At 39.5% G+C, this 16,821-nt stretch overlaps 2 protein-coding genes across 3 annotated transcripts in view; one reads left to right on the forward strand and one right to left on the reverse strand.

The window, feature by feature from the left end:
- LOC149818789 (uncharacterized) overlaps positions 1 to 16,821 on the reverse strand; it is a 183,594-nt gene that overhangs the window by 96,508 nt on the left and 70,265 nt on the right. The gene's annotated exons all lie outside the window — the stretch shown is intronic.
- The window catches only part of LOC149818790 (SNF2 domain-containing protein / helicase domain-containing protein / HNH endonuclease domain-containing protein), a 132,852-nt gene that overhangs the window by 83,616 nt on the left and 32,415 nt on the right, over positions 1 to 16,821 (forward strand). The window contains exons 17-23 of the mRNA XM_089985357.1: positions 4,845 to 5,038; positions 5,126 to 5,495; positions 5,869 to 5,925; positions 6,971 to 7,285; positions 10,622 to 10,809; positions 10,885 to 10,987; positions 11,103 to 11,248. Coding sequence (XP_089841483.1) covers positions 4,845 to 5,038; positions 5,126 to 5,495; positions 5,869 to 5,925; positions 6,971 to 7,285; positions 10,622 to 10,809; positions 10,885 to 10,987; positions 11,103 to 11,248 — 1,373 coding nt within the window. The remainder of the gene's footprint in view (positions 1 to 4,844; positions 5,039 to 5,125; positions 5,496 to 5,868; positions 5,926 to 6,970; positions 7,286 to 10,621; positions 10,810 to 10,884; positions 10,988 to 11,102; positions 11,249 to 16,821) is intronic.

The following is a 16,821-nucleotide window of genomic DNA, read 5'->3' on the forward strand; positions in this document are numbered from 1 at the left end:
TCGGGATATTATGAAAATCAAATTCCACTAATGCCACTTTTCTTGGTATTTCAAAACAACAATTGTGCCTACACACCACCCCAAGGGAAAGTGGCAGAATCTCTCTAAAGCTGTGGCCGGGTGGGAAAACATGTATATCGGGTTTAGGGGCACAACAACGAACACAAAGTCTTAGTATCCTCACGGTTCCCCAAAACCGCAATGACCAGGATTCTCATAGTATAGAAAGGACATCGAGGAACCGTAGATTATATTGTTCTTTTCTTTTATCTTATTATTAATTCAACTTCTTTAATTTACAATTCAACATGCAAAATTAATAACATAGGTTCGCAAATCATCATGCGAAGTTTTTCACGGGACCGCAGCCCGTGGCAACATAGTATAGTGCAATTAGAACAATAATATCAAGTTTGATTTTTGTCGTGCATAAACAATTAAACAAGGAGCAACACATGCTCAAGTCTCACACGACCCATGATGACCCATTTTGATCATCGATGCATCCATAAGGAAAAAGGATAAAGAACATGCAACTTATGCATTCATTTCACATGATTTTCAATGCACAATCATATATGTTAATATAGAGATGTGCAGAAACAACAATATTCATGTGCATGTGCTCATATAACCATGTCAATTACATGCTTGAATTTTCTCAAAGTAAATAAGTGAACATTCATGCAATGAGGCTCATGCCAAAACACTTCAATTTCATGTATGCACATGCATGTGGAAGCAACTTTGCAATAATACCTTGATCAGGCGTAATATACCAAGTCCAATCTTGTGAAAATTTCAGTTTTAAACTATGTCACACGGACTCGGCTAGGGAGGCGCCGCACCCGACTCAACACTGTTAAAATATTATGTCTCTTTTAACTGTAAACTGTAATACCCATCAGGGGTATTTCAGTCCTTTTACTCAATAGGTGTCAGCCACCCTATTGGGCTAACATTTTTACTTTTTCTTTTTTAATTTACTTTTGCTTTTTACACTTTTTTCTTTTTGACTGTTGTGAAAGGGACAACTCCATATAGCTGTTGGAGCTGCCCCAACAGTCACAAATGTGATCGTTGGGTGCAACTCCAATAGTCATATTGAGCTGCACCTGTGGCTTCTTTTTGCATTATAAAAAGGCCTTAGTGGCCCTTATAAACATATTCTTTTTTGTGAGTGCATATGCAATATTGTAAAGCCCTTCTTGGGAACTTATGAATTGAAGTTCATTTTGTTTTATGCTTTTGTGCATGTGTATCTGTGCCTTCGTGCACTTGTGAGTGTTCTCCTTTGTGCCTTTGTGCACTCTTTGTATTTCTTGTATTGTGGTGTTACACACAATCTCTTTTTGTAGAGATTTTCACATGGTATCAGAGCAAGGTTGTTTGGAGAAAGAAATTGGTGTGATTCTTCTCAATATCAAGTGCCTCGAAAAACGTGCATTCAAATTTTTTGGTGATTGGAGTGGAGGCTCTTCTTCATTCAATATTTTAGAAGATTACTACAACAAGAAAGATTTAAAATCTTATTGTGGTACGTATTCTTTTCTTTCTTCTTTCCTCTCTAATGGGTGAGAAAGACTCCCATTTTTCTCTTGGTTTCAAGCTAAATGGCTCAAATTATCATGTGTGGGCAGGAAATATGGAAGCTCACATCAAAGGGAAAGGGCTTTGGGGTTACACTCAAGGCTCGAAGGGAAAGGGCTTTTGTACCATCCATCCTCTCTCTTGATGAACCATCCCGAATGAGCACGACGGAGAGTTTTTTAACCGCCGTCCCATTCTACATGTTCTGGTCTTTCAACCCAATCGAGCATCTTGCCTGTGAAGACGCATGATTATCATTTATGTGAATTATACACGCCATTGCGCGTTCGAGGCAACCATACACCTCTCATCCTACTCACCGCAGTACTTAATGTACCTGTTCAAAAGTACAACCACGATGAGAGGGGTCAACTCATAGCAAGGGTAGAAACATCACTCTTGTGATCTTAAACACATGCCATTGCATGTTCGAGGTAGACATAGACCTCTCATCCTATTCATCGTAGTACGCAACGTACCTGTTCAAAAGTACAACCACGATGAGAGGGACAAGGATCTCTCGCAGGAAATCCCTCAACGCATCTGCTTTACAAAAGTCTACAGTGAACTTATTCGAGTTCCAACTTATCGTGCTTGGGTCCTTTAGACAATCGCAAGCATTCTGCCTATTAGGCGAAAACAACATAACATGATTAGCTTAATGTGTCAATACACGCTTAGAGGTTACTACAGACCTTTCGTCTTGTTCTTCGTAGTCCGAACCAGAGTTACCGGAAGCGCCTAGGCAAAAGGGGAAGCGCGAAACGTCGCGCTTCCGAAGCGTGAGGGGAAGCGTCCCCCTTTTTTGGGAAGCGCGCTTCCCTTTTATGGGAAGCGCTTCCCCCACGCTTCCCCCACGCTTCCCCCTCGCTTCCCCATTTTTTTTATTTTTTTTCGCTTCCCCTCGCTTCCGGTTCGCTTCCTAGGGCGCTTCCGGTTCGCTTCTTAGGTCGTTTCCGAGACGGTTCGGAATTTTCTTCTAAGTGGTCCCACGCTTCCCCGCTTCCTAAATTTTTTAAAGTGCCTCGCTTCCCGCCCCCGCTTCCCGTATCGCTTCCCGCTCCCGCTTCCTCGACTGGTAACTCTGGTCCGAACATATCGTACGTGACTAAGAGTACACCTACAAGAGGAGGAACATGGATTCCTCGTAAAAAATCCAACAATACCTTCATGAAGGAAGGAAGACACTACTATCTTGGTTGAACCAGACAGCCTAGAAACTAGGTCTCGCATCAGAAGTGATGTAGCATTGATCTAGCGATGGCGCAAGTGCTTCAATAGGGTTCTCGCCCTACTCGTGCACAGGCTCCAAACCAGGGTTATCTGAGTCGTATCGGATAGGCGAACTGAGGTTGTAACACACCTTTCCCAAATACATCGATTTGAGAGATCCAGCTGCTATCTCTGCTTTACAAAGCTATACATCCTTGAAAATAGGTTCGCACCTAAAACCATCATCTTTGGAGAATCGAAGTGCATAAGTGTGTGTCGTGGCTTTTAAGATAAGTGAAACGTGTTAAAATGTAATATGTAATATATATATATATTATTTAATATTATTATATTTTCTTTTATTATTTTTCTTTATTTTCTTTTTTAGCATCTAGTTCAATAGAAACTAGATATTTGATGACTGTGCAAATAGCTGTTGGACTGTAGTCCAACAGCTATAATAAATGTTGTTGGACTATAGTCCAACAGCTATAATAATAAATGTTGTTGGACTGTAGTCCAACAGCTATATTAAGAGACGTTGGAATCCAACGTCTCTTTTGGAGAGCTCAAAATGAGCTCTCCTCTCTCCCACTTTTTTGTATATATAGGGGTGAACCCCTTCAATGTAAATAACCATGCTTCTTAAGCATTTTGTTCATGAATAAAGTATTATTTATTTTTCAAGTGTTCTTCCTTTTATACCCTTTCAAGGGTCATGCTTGTAGTGTCTCCAATAGACACTTGTTTGTGAGTTATTTGTGCATTTGTTGAAGACCACCATTTCATTACAAAACGATATACACTATACACTCGAAACTGCACTCGGAGTGCAAGCTGACAATGGGCAAACCTGGGCACATACTAATGCAATGGTAAATCGAGGGGCAAGACTCGATGGGCGAAGCTTCACCGCGAAGGTAGAACGCTATAGCTACACACGAGGTATGGAATCATACCTCGACCATCGAAACACACAAGCAGACAACTACGTAAGCAACTCACAAGATATGAGATCCTATACTGACTAACAAGTGTAAAGGACGACTCACGAGGCATGGGGTTGCACCTCGATAGATCGATAAACGTAAGCAAGTAAAGAAGCATACGACAGAGATAAGAATACATGCACGAGCAAAGCATATGCATGGAGTGCGGCAACAAGGTAAAGACGAACACATACGAAAGTGCAACAGCCAGCATCACAGCACAGGAACGTAAAGTACGAAGAGTAAAGCAAGTAGCAAGGCTAGGGCGCATAAAGCGCGGGACAACAAGTAAATGCAAGGAAGTAAAGTGCAAGAACGTAAAAGAGGACCAAGATTGCATCCTGGAGAACAAGGCAGACATAAGCAAGTAAATGCCAGGGCGCAAAGCGCGTGGCAGCAGGAAAGTAAAGTGCGAGAAAGTAGAAAGGACAAGGATCGTGAAACCACATCCTTGAGTTAAAAGACATGAAATATAAAGACATGAATGAAAAGTCTAGGTACATATAGCGCAGCGGCAATAGAAAGGAAAGTGCGAGAAAGTAAAGAGGACAAGGATCGTGAAACTGCGTCCTTGAAGGTAAAGACATACGTATATATATTATACGTATACATATATCATCCTCTTTTAGTTATCTTTTCTTATTTTAGTATTTATCCGTTCATTGTCCATTCACGCTAGAATCCCCTACCTTAAGGGGTTGCGGGTCCTCGTACGCCAACGACGTAGGTAAACGCAAGCTCGAGCCACGAAGGCGAGCTGGATCCACCGTTCAACCTGGAGAGCTTGGAACGTTAGTATATGCCGTAATGTAAACAAGAAGCAACAAAGGCAACAAGGCCTCTCGCAGGCTGTAGTGCCAGAGGCAGGGGCCTCAACCCTGCCGAAGAGAGGTGACGACAGAGGGCTCAGCCCCCTGTCGATTGATAGCAAAAGGAAGGTAAGGGGGGTTAACCCCCTGCCGCCAAGAGGCGACGACAGGGGGCTCAGCCCCCCCTGTCGAACAACCCTACACAAATGAGAAAAATAAGCGAGAAGAGGTTTTACCTCTGAAGATCGCAACAACGGGGGCCGTCGGAGGGGTTCTGGCGCAGCTGACGGGGTCACGGGTGGCCACCAAGAAACCGAGGTCGCAGGCGGCGACGATCGTCGGGTTGCCTGCGGAGGCCACTGGACGGAGGGTGGTTGTTGGCGATCGTCGAGCACGATCGACGATGACCGAGATGCACCGCAAAGGGGGAGGGGAGCAGTGGCTGACGACGGATCACCGATGCAACAAGGAGGGAGGCTGAGTGGAAGGGACGCCGACTCTCCCGGCATCGGGGTTGTGGCGTAGCCGACCGCCTGTCGGGAGGTGGAGATGGTCGCCGACAAGAGGGTCGACGATGCTCGAAGGCCGCTGTCGGCTGAGGCCACCGGACGGAGGGTGTTTGCCGGCGATGGAGAGGAGGCGAAGAGGTGGTGGCGTTGCCGAAGCTCGAAAGCTGCCGTTGGCTATGACTACCGGCGACGGGGAGGTCGGCAGTGGGAAAGAAAGCTTCGGCGTTGGGGGGCTTCGGCGCAAAGGCACGATCGACATCGGCTGCAGCACCCAAGACGAAGGCAGTGGTCGGCGGCGAGTCGCCGACGTCGGTGGCCGCAGGGAGGAACGGAGACGGGAGAGGAGAGAGAAGGAGCGAGGGTTTTGGACCCTCGCCCGAGACGCTGTGTCCTTTTAAGGACACCGACTTCTCGAGAATTCGAGAAGCCGAGTCGCAGGTTGGCTCGAGCTCGGGTCCAGCCCGGATCCGGGTCCGACACGATGCACCGACCGCGACACGTGTCTGACGCGTGCGGGGCACGTGTCTGACATCTGTCCGACACAGATTTTTTTTCAATGGGCGTTACAGATCAGATCTGTATGCGGGTGTGATCTCACACCATTGTCATCTCTAAGTTCTATTTTTGGTACTAGACTTAGGCAACTTAAACAACCTATTACAGTGGAGGAATTTACACAGGTGACTTCAACTCAATGAAGAGAAAACATAACACGCTCTTTCAAGATCACATTGGTATATTTTTTTTTGTGATCTGCAGACACCTGGCCCAGTGTACCCTGCTAAAACCCACCCAACTCAAGCTGAAGAGGCCTATGTGATTGTCACTGCTCATTCTCCCTGTCCCTTCAGCAGCAACAAATCCATAGCCTCTTTTGCAACAACTTTGCACTTTCTCGAATCAACTGGCCTCTTGGGAAGGGGAGATGGCTCCTAAACTTGGTCAAATGAGTCCGCTACAGAAACTGGCACTGATCCAGTCGCAGGTGCAGCAACACAGCCGCTTGCATGTGCATATGGATTCAGTTCAGTAGACAAAAACCTTAGATGGTTGAAGAGAGGAGGACTTAATCTTTTCACTCACGCAGTAAGGTTGGCTGATGGTGATGACTGGGAAGACCTTTATTTATGCTCCACATTTCTTGTTAGGTATGGTTTTGTCCCAAATCTGTGGGGTCGTTTTTCCAAATAAAGGTTGGTTACATTCATTTGTCTGTGTGTTTGTATCATCCAGTTATACGATTGAGATGAACTGCAAGATCCAGGAATAGGACGCTTGTCACGCTTCACATGTAGGACACTACCCCATGTGCACCTCTAAACTAAAACTGATTGTCATTTCAATCCAAACCTGGATGCAGGATCATGTGCTATAAGTGGTTTTCCTTACCCATGTGAAACAAAAAAAAAGAGCAACAGTATACACTAGAATTACCTTCATCACATGGAAAATCCTCACCAATACAGGGTAAGTTCAAGGAGTAGCAAACATGAGATTAATAAAAGTGTACATATATACATAATTTAGCAATGGAAAAATTCCATTCATCACGCATATATATTTTTATTTAATTTTGATAAGTTTATTTTGAATAGCTGCATGACGAATGGATTGATGCGTGATTCTAGCCATGTTGCCTGCTTCTCGATTACTTGCAGTTAAATCTCCTGTTTCAAATGGTGAACTTGTACATTTAATTTCTAAAAAGTTGTATATTTGTACATTTGTTTTTTTCTTTTTAATCTGCCTTCTTGTAATGGTAGTCTGCCTAGATATGCCTGTCTTTTTTTTTCTTGTCATGGTAGTCTCTGCCTCAATATGTATGTATCTAATTTTTTTCCGCATCTTAATTGATTTTCAGGTAAGCCAGAATACTGGTAGAATTCACTTGTATGCTTGTGTTAAGGGAGAGGATTTGAGGCCAAGGCTACTTTCTGAAAACTTCAGACCAGAAGAACTGGAGCTTCAGATCCCATCTATTCCTGAAATGAGTGAGGGAACAGTTGAAAATTCTATACTTTGGAACCCAGCATATCGAGAACAAATGCTTGCATTTATCAAGGAATGGAATGATCTTAGACCTATTGAACGCAATAAATTGCTTGGCAAGCCATTGCAATTGCCTTTAGACATTGAATTGTGCTATTTTAAGGAAACAGTTAACCACGGATCTGAGGTATGTTTAGTAGCATAATCTGCCTGCTATCTTACTATTCTGGTAAATACTCATTTATGTGTCATGTTTTGCAACTTTATAATACATGATTTTTCAAGATAGCTATTTTTTCCTGGATAAAACATTTGGTTTGGTGATTGATTCCCTTGAAGAATGTTCATTGTGCTCTCATTTTATTCAGTTCAAATGAAAACATGCTAACTAGAACAGATAAATGGTTATTGCACCTATTGCTTGCAATTTTGTTCAAAGGATCATTATGACTTAGAACAGCTTTCTTTGGAACTTGCAAGACAGGTTGTTTAGATGATTTTGGACTGTGAAATAAGTATATAATTCCTTTCCATACTGGAATGAGTTGCACAAGGATTGTTCTTCTCTTGTTGTACCCTCATATAAACACTTAGACTATATATGCAACTTGCATTCACCTGCACAAAATTTATTGCTCTCTCTCATAGTGACCAGTATTATTCTCAGCAATTTCTTGCAGAGGGTTTTGCTCAAAGTTTTTTCAAAAAGTGATTTTCTCGAGAAGATCTTGGAAAATTCTAAATTTAACAATAAAAAATAGAAAAAATAAAATATAAATATAAATATAAAATTTATTCATTTCTGTCACGTGTGTGTATGTAGAGAGAGAGAGAGGTGCGTATGCCTTATGTACGAAATAGGTATGAATGGGGTATTTTTGGCTGTGATTTATTTTTTTAAAATCTGACCCTACAGATGTGATTTACATGCTGGATTTTGTAGGATGGATCGCCTGATTACAAGTGAGAAACTTTTTAGGGACTTAAACATCAATGACATGAATTTTGTGAATATTCAAGCTTAAAAAATTGTGTTTTTCATCGAGAAAACAAGTCCAATAACTGGTTCCTAGCGAATTGACGATAGTGAACACATTCGCTTGGTTGGATTTGCGAAAAAATTACCAGAGATGTGTTGTTCATACCTATAGTGGTAGGCAGTATGCACCTACTCCCATGTGTAAGTATGTATGTATCTATATGAATTCACAAGCACTTCCAAGGATATATAGCCTTAACTTTCAAACCAAGGACATGCAACATTTAATAAAAGCAAAACCTAATGCTCAAAGACATGGAATTCTTTTATAATTTTTCTTTGGTTGAAATGCCCTCAACAACATAAATAACTACAGTAGTAATTAGAAGAAATTTTAAAAATCTCAATCATCATAACGAATGAATCTTGCAAATTAAAAATACTAGTTTGACCATCACAAGCAATCATCTCCTAGGCCTTCAAACCTCAATTATCAAGTGTATCAACGATTAGAACAAGCGCATAAATATCATGCCACTAAAGGGCCAAAGACACACACAAAGGTGTGTATAAACATCTCTTGTGTACATATAATGACACTTAAAAACAAGTGTATCAGCTACTAGAACAAGAGCATAATGCCAACAAAGGGCTAAAATCACACACGAATGTGTGAATAAACATCTCTTGTCTACATATAATGACACTTGAAAAACAAGTGCATCAACGACTAGATCAAGAGTATAATGCCAACAATGAGCTAAAAACACACATGAAGGTGTGAATAAATACCTCTTATCTACATATAATGACACTCAACAAATTAAGTATATTAGCGACTAAATAAAGAGTAAAATAAAGAGTATAATCTCAATGCCAACAAAGTGCTAAAAACACACACAATGGTGTGAACAAATATCTATTGTCTACATATAATGATGTAAGAAGGCTTGTAATGTCATCAACAACAATATCTATTTTAACAAACTTTTGAAACATCATGGTTTTAAAAAAAATAGCCATCACAGATAAACAGAGTTATAAGCATCCCTAATAATAATGACCATACAATAAATGAGTCAAACACCTCACTTAGATCTTGAGATCAAACAATTGTTAATTAGTGCCAAAATATAATTTGACAATCTAAACTGACATAAAATGAGGTGCATGCAACTCACCCCAACAAATATCTCTAAATCAACTAAAGCATATATGAATACTGAGGCCAATCAACTATCAATCAAATCTAAGACTGGTGTCAACACGACACACAAACTTTGATAATTGCAGATTGATAAGATGATTTGAGGTGCGCGCATAACTTACCTCAAGAGCTAACCCTGACCCAACAACAAGGCCAATAGAGATGATGCATCATATAAAATTTTGTGATGGACGAGTCAAAATGTCATAAAAAGTCAATTCATACTTACATAATTCAATTTCCAAATAGGTGAGTTCATATCAAATGTTTGATTTGAAAAGACAAGTTTCAAATCAAATCCAAAAAAAAAAAAATGAGTGTAAAAGTATATGCAAAATATAGTTTTTCACTAAACATATCCATAATTTAAGACATATCAAAACACCACAATTTTCACGTACTTCACGAAAATATTTATTTTTAACATAACTCCTTTTAAAGTGTATCATTCATATAAAAAACAAGTAGCCAAAGATACATACCAGAATGTGAAATCTTTAAATCTATTTCATTTATTAATACGAATCCTTTCCAAGACCGATGCCTTGTTCTGATACCATATCACGAAATAGTGCAGATTCCAATGCACTCCATGATGATCTCCAAGACTCAAAACATTATACATTTAAATGACAAACTTAAGAATTATACGACACATATCAAAATGTAAATAAATAATTTTATTCATAATGGACATTAAAAGAAATACAAACTAAAATTACATTCAAGCCTCACTATAATGCACTCAAACAAAAATAATACACAACCTTAATACTACCGATCACTCTCTCTACCTTACACATTCACACACCCTTTATTTATAAAGGAGAAAGAGAGAAAGAAGTAAATGAGAGGAAGAGAGGAAGTCCTCTCAATAGCCAACAAGGAGAAGCCTCACAATGGCTATAATTCTAGCCGTTGGGATTAAGTCAACTTGTTTGACTTAGTCCTCAATATATATACATATTATACGTATATAGAAATATATATACGTATACATGTGAATGTATACATATATGCTATATTATATACATAAGTATGTATATATACAAATAATCAATATACATATATACGTATGTATATATGCAATATACAAAATGATACATTTAATCTTTACACTTATGTTTTCCACATTATACCATCTGTACCTGTTCTTTTACTGTCCTCATGGGACTTGCCTATATACTTGGATTACTACCTACAAACGCATGGAAGCTATAAGCGAACATACTCATGTCATTAGCCCATGTTTGACATTATATGTTTATCATGGGGTTGGGAAATTTGGCTGAAGTCATGTCATTTGTGGTTATAACTGCATAATTTTGTTGCATTAGGGATTGCTCAAAGGCAGAAGTACACGCCGCACCACTCCTATCAATGATATAAGCCATTCACTACCCGAAAACGCCATGTGGAGAAAGGTCTTTCTTCATGGTGGCTCTGTCAACAGGACAAAAGAATACACTCAAGCATGGAACATTATGGAGCAGCCACTCTGTAAACTATGTCAGGAACCATGCCTGTATGTGCTCCTTAGAAAGATGATTGTTACATTTTATTAGAACAGTAGTTACTTACTCTATGTTTCTTCCCCCAGTGGTTCACTTGCAAAGGAGCCTGAATACTTTGAGGATCTATTCTGTGGATTGAGCTGTTTTGAGGAGTACAGAATAAGAACTAGCCAACACTCACTACGTCAGGTTAGGAGCTTATGTAGTGTTATAAAACGTGTGGCTGCCTCACTTTTCCATGTTTTGTTTATTGTCCACATTTCTGCTACTGTCCATTAAATTTACTAGTAACCCTGTGTTTCAGGCCCTTTTCAAGGTAGAGAGAGGTGTTTGTACACTATGCAAGTTAGATTGCCACAAGCTTGTAAAATGCATAAGGCCTTTATCTATAGAGGGAAGGCGAGAATTCGTCCAGAAGTCAGCTCCAAATTTGTTTTACTGCAAGAACCTGTAAGTAACTACTTGTTATTGCTGGTGCCCCCTAAGTCAATTTGAGTTAAGCTGGATAATGCTGTAAGCTGTGAAGGAAGCTGGAAGTGAAGTAAACCTCATCCTGTTTTGATTTTTCTGACATAATCTTGATTTACTTATGATCCATCCATCCATTTATCTTTAGCTCTATTGGATGAGTTTGTTGTGACCTATGATGGAAAACATTGTTGTATGTTGTACGGAAACTTCACTTAGAATGCATGTTCCATATAATGTCAATATGAAATAACATTGGCACAACACTAGATGTACTAACACATCATGAGCATAACTGTGTCCCTTAACTTTTCTTTTTTATATGGTCCTGATCCTTTCATGTTTTCTCTTTTCAAACTTTCTCAGTGATTAAATTGGATTATTATTTAATATTTATTAGTCATAGTGGCTTGGAATTACTGTTCAAGAATGATATATGTTCTTGATTTAGATTAAAAATTCTGGAGCATATATATCATATGTTAAAATGTAACATATAATATATATATATATATAATAATGCTATTATATTATATTATTATATATATTTTTATTTTTATTTTTATTTTCTTTTCCCTTTTTTGTATTTTTATTTTTATCTGGATCGTTTAGAACTAGATACCATATCCTAGTCAAGTCTCAACTAGGACTTGACTATCGATATAGTCGTTCTTCATCACTCTCCCACTTGTATAAATGGGGGTGTTCCCCCTCCATTGTATTTATTGCTTTTTAAGCATATCTTGTGAGAAATAAAAATTTATTATTTTTATTGTGTTCTTCCATTTTCTATGATTTACATCTCCATACTTATACTTTTGAATGATAGATCCCAAATATTTGAAACACTCATCCACCGGTATTTCTTGCTCACCAAGCTTCACTACACTCCCATCACTACTTCGTTGCTTACTAAACCGACATTCCATGTATTCTCTCTTACAATTACTCAACTTAAAACCTCTTGCTTCCAATGTTTGTCTCCATAATTCTAACTTAGCATTAACCCCAGCTCTAGACTCATCAATCAAAACAATATCATCAGCAAACAACATTCACCACAGAACATCTTCTTGAATTGATCTCGTAAGCTCATCCATCACTATAGCAAATAGGAAAGGGATTAAAGCAGATCCTTGATGTAACCCAATCGTTATAAGAAATTTGGTTGTCACCCCTCCACAAGTGCGGACATTGGTTATTACTCCTTCATACATATCCTTAATTATACTAATGTACTTGATAGAAACACCTTTCTTCATTGTCCACTAGAGAACGTCCCTAGGTACTCTATCGTATGCCTTCTCCAAATCAATAAAAACCATATGCAAATCTTTGTTCCTCTCTCTATATCTCTCAATAAGTTGTCTAAGAAGATGTATAGCTTCCATAGGTGATCTTCCAGGCATAAAACCAAATTAATTCTCCGATATCATGACAACCTTCCTCAACCTAGACTCAATCACCCTCTCCCAAAGTTTCATAGTATGACTCATGAGTTTTATACCACGATAGTTTGTGCAATCTTGTATATCACCCAAGGTTGGGTGGATGAAATGAAAAAGTGCAACTGGAGTGTTGTGCGATCGTAGAATGCCTTTGCGGTTGAAGGGAAAGTTTTATAGGATGACTATTAGGCCCACTTTACTATATGGTACAGAATGTTGGGCTACCAAGAGACATCATATTCAAAAAATGAGTGTAGCTGAGATGCGTATGCTTAGATGGATGTGTGGAAATACAATAAAAGATAAGATTCGAAACGAGGAGATACGTAAGGAGGTAGGCGTTGCACCCATTGAAAATAAGATAAGAGGGAATCGTTTACGGTGGTTTGGACATATTCGGCGAAGGCCTAATGATGCTCCAGTTAGAAGGATGGAGAAATGGAAAAATATATTAGTTAAAAGAGGTCGGGGTAGGCGTATGAAGACATGGATAGAGATGATAGGAAAGGATATGAATGCTTTGAACCTCACCGAGGACATGGCATTGGATAGAAATGATTGGAGGAGAAGGATTCATGTGGAAGACCCATAATGATTTTCTTTTTTGGTTCATATCGCTGACCCCAATTGTTTTGGGATGAAGGCGTAGTTGTTGTTGTTGTTCTTCTTCTTCTTCCATTTATACCCTTTTATGGGTTGTGTTTGAGGTGTCTCCAACCGACACACTTTGAGAGATTCACGTGCTTTTGTGGAAGACCACAATTTCATTACATGGTATTGGAGTCTTGAAGACCTTAGATCTTGAAGAATTCCTGCCTTATTTTCCATGCCTCCTTTGCAAAGGGTGTTTTATCCTCTTGTTCGTGACTCAAGAGACTTTTTGAAAAAGGAAAGCATTTGGAAGAAGCTTAGCTACGAAATTTTGTGTTTGTGCTCATGTTTCTCCTCTCTTATTTTTTTATTTCTCTTTTTTTCTTCTCTCATCTATTCTCTCTTTTTATCACTCTTGTAAAAGATGGATAACAATGATAAGATTACCATCATATCCATGAAATTAAATGACACCAACTATGTGTGATGTGGGCTTCAATCATGAAGCACCACATTTGGGAGAAAGGGTTGTCAGGTACAGTGGATGTTTCCAATTCAGAACCAAAATTAATTCTTACAAAAATTGAGAATGACAAAGAAGTACCTCTCACGGAAGGAGAGAAGAACAAGGCATTGACAAACTATGAGAAAAAATGAAAAGAGTTGAGGATAGGGCACGCCAAAATTATGTCATGGCTAATTAATAGCATTGATATTAAGAAATGCTCTAGCTTTGCTAAATTTGAGCATGACGATAAAGTTTGAAAATATCTTAGAAATATGTATTTCCTTAAAGATACTGCACATGTGTGCAATTTGCAAGACAAAGTCCGGATGACGACTCAAAAGGACAAAACTATTAGGGAATATTACAATGAATTATCCAAACTTTGGGAGGAATTGGCTCTTCTTGAGCCAAAATGGCATTGTTCAGAAGATATCGATCTTTGCCAAAAGGAACTTGATATGAAACATTTTTATCAATTTATAAACAGTTTAAGACCAAAATTTGAGTCGACCAAATCGACTCTTTTACGTCGAGAAAAGGTTTTCTCTATTATTGATACTATAGAGGAACTGACTATGGAGAAAAACAGACTTAGGAAGAATACTCTATAACCTGAAGATGATTTTGTTCTAGCTGTGTCTAGACCAGGTAACTATGTGCGCACTTATAGGCTACCTGATTTTGGCAAAAGAAAAGTCATTTGTTAGTGTTGAGAATAGGTGGTTTATAGGTTAAGTTTTTCTTTATTAGAGGTTTTCTGAAATACTTTTTTCATAAGGTCTTAGATGTAATTTCTTTGTTTTGCCTCTCTCTATTTAATATAGAGAGAAGCCCTAATGAGGTATCGAGTTTTCTGTTTTCTTTGTTCATCCGTATCTCTCTCTCTCTCTCTCTCTCTCTCTCTCTCTCCCTCTCTCAGGTTCGGTTCATCTTCTACATGGTATCAGAGCTACAGCCGATCGTGGGAACGTGATCGACTGTGAAGTGGGAGTGTGATCGTGCTCTACCAGAACTCAGTCGATTCATGGAGGCTTTCATGATCATGATCAAACTTCGATCACGCTGAGTAATGTTCTAATCAGGTCAGCACTTTAAATATTTTTTTTGGCATTCTGCTGGTCGTGGATGCCTGCTGTGGGTGTCGTATCATCTGCTGGTCGTGGATGCCTGCTGTGGGGGTCGTATCTCCTCGTGCTCGTCGTGGATGCCTGTTGTGGGTGTCGTATCTCCTCGTTTTTTTTTGTTTTCTCTCCTCGTGACTACCTACGCTGTTGGGAGTTTGCTGCGACCTGGTGGTGCCGAGTCTTGTTGCTGCTATGACGAGTTGTGTTTTGGTTCATAAGTTGTCGAAGGATATTCCTGATGGGTGGAAATAACAGAATTTTTTTTCTGTTGTCGTGAGTGTTGAATCCTCGTCGAGGTGTGTTCCTGCTGTTTGGGAGCAACAAATTTTTTTTTGTGTGGCCGTAAGTGTTGAGTTCTTGCAGAAGCTGATTTTGTGTGATATTTACTGGATGTCATGTCGTATATGTTGGAGAACAGCAGGTTTAGTTAGCATTGTGTCTTGCGACTGCATTCTATCATGTGTGGTGATATGTTTGGGTGCAGCAAGGATCAGGATTTCTGTGGTAACTACAGCAACTGGAATTATTTTTTTTTTAACTCCCTGTTGTGTTGAGTGTTGAAGTTACTCTTCTGTCATGGAAAATAGCAAATGTGATTTCCTGCTGGATTGATCTTTATTTTGTGGAACAGTAGGAGTGGTTTCCTGCTGAGTTGAAGAAATTTTTTTTTCCCTTGAACACTTGTTGTTCAAGTGAGTTTTTTTTTGATATGGCTGAAACGTCGAAAGGTGATTCCAAAATGGAACATATTGGGGAGTATAAGGTGTTTGCCAACCCCTTCTCGTATGGCTCTTCTGTTAGGTTGAATGAAACCAACTATGCCAGGTGGTCCAGAACTTTTATGATGTCGGTATCTGGACATCGTCGAAAACATATTTTGTTGGAAGGCGAACCCATTGAGAAATTGGGAAAATATGTTACTTGGGATGAAGATAATAACATAGTTATGTCATGGATCATGAACAGTGCCGAACCCCATATTGCAGATGGATTGATCTACTATAATACAGCCAAACTAATGTGGGACAATCTTCGTGATACATACTCACAAGAAACGAATGTGAGTCGTGTCCTACAAGTCGAACAGGAAATATATAACTTGCAACAGGGAGATCAGACCTTGACCCAGTACTATGCCTTTGTCAAAGCTGTGTTTGAAAGACTTAATGCTCACCGGCCTTTGTGTTGCTCGAAGCAAAATGACCATCAAGAACAAACCATGGTTGCTCGTTTTCTTACAGGTCTCTCTTCAGATTTTTCTGTTGCAAAAGTTCAAATGTTGACTGGTTCAGATGTTCCCACTCTTGCTGACGCTTACAATCGTCTGAGTAGACTTGCGATATCTCTTCCACAATCTCAGCCTGTGACTCAGACATCTGCTCTTGTTGCCCCATCTAGTTATGGCCATGGAAATATTCAGAATATCAGAGGACGAGGACGTGGACGTGGACGTGGTATGGGAGGCAGAGGAAAGCTTCAATGTACATTCTGTGGAAAATCTGGACATTTAGAAGATCGTTGTTGGGATAAGCATGGTCGGCCAATCCCTTCTGCATCAAAGTCATATAATCCTAAAGCTCATGTTACTACTATTGAGGCAACTAATGCACAAGAGAATATCATTGCAAATGAAAGTAGTATCACCCTTAGTCGTGCGGAATATGATGAGTTGATTGCTCTCCGACCTTTCAGTTCCAGTTCTCCTGTAGCTGGTATTGCCTATTCAACCGGGAATTATCTCCATCCGAATGATAGTAAGTGGGTTATTGACTCTGGTGCATCCAGACATTTGTGTGGAAATTCTCGTGTTTTTTCAGATCTAAAGGTCATTAAGGCTCAACTTGGAGTCTCATTAGCCGATGGGAGCTCCTCCCCGGTTGTTGG

This window comes from Nuphar pumila, chromosome 13 (genome assembly GCF_984573655.1).
Source record: "Nuphar pumila chromosome 13, dmNupPumi1.hap1.1, whole genome shotgun sequence".
NCBI classification, from domain to species: Eukaryota; Viridiplantae; Streptophyta; class Magnoliopsida; order Nymphaeales; family Nymphaeaceae; genus Nuphar; species Nuphar pumila.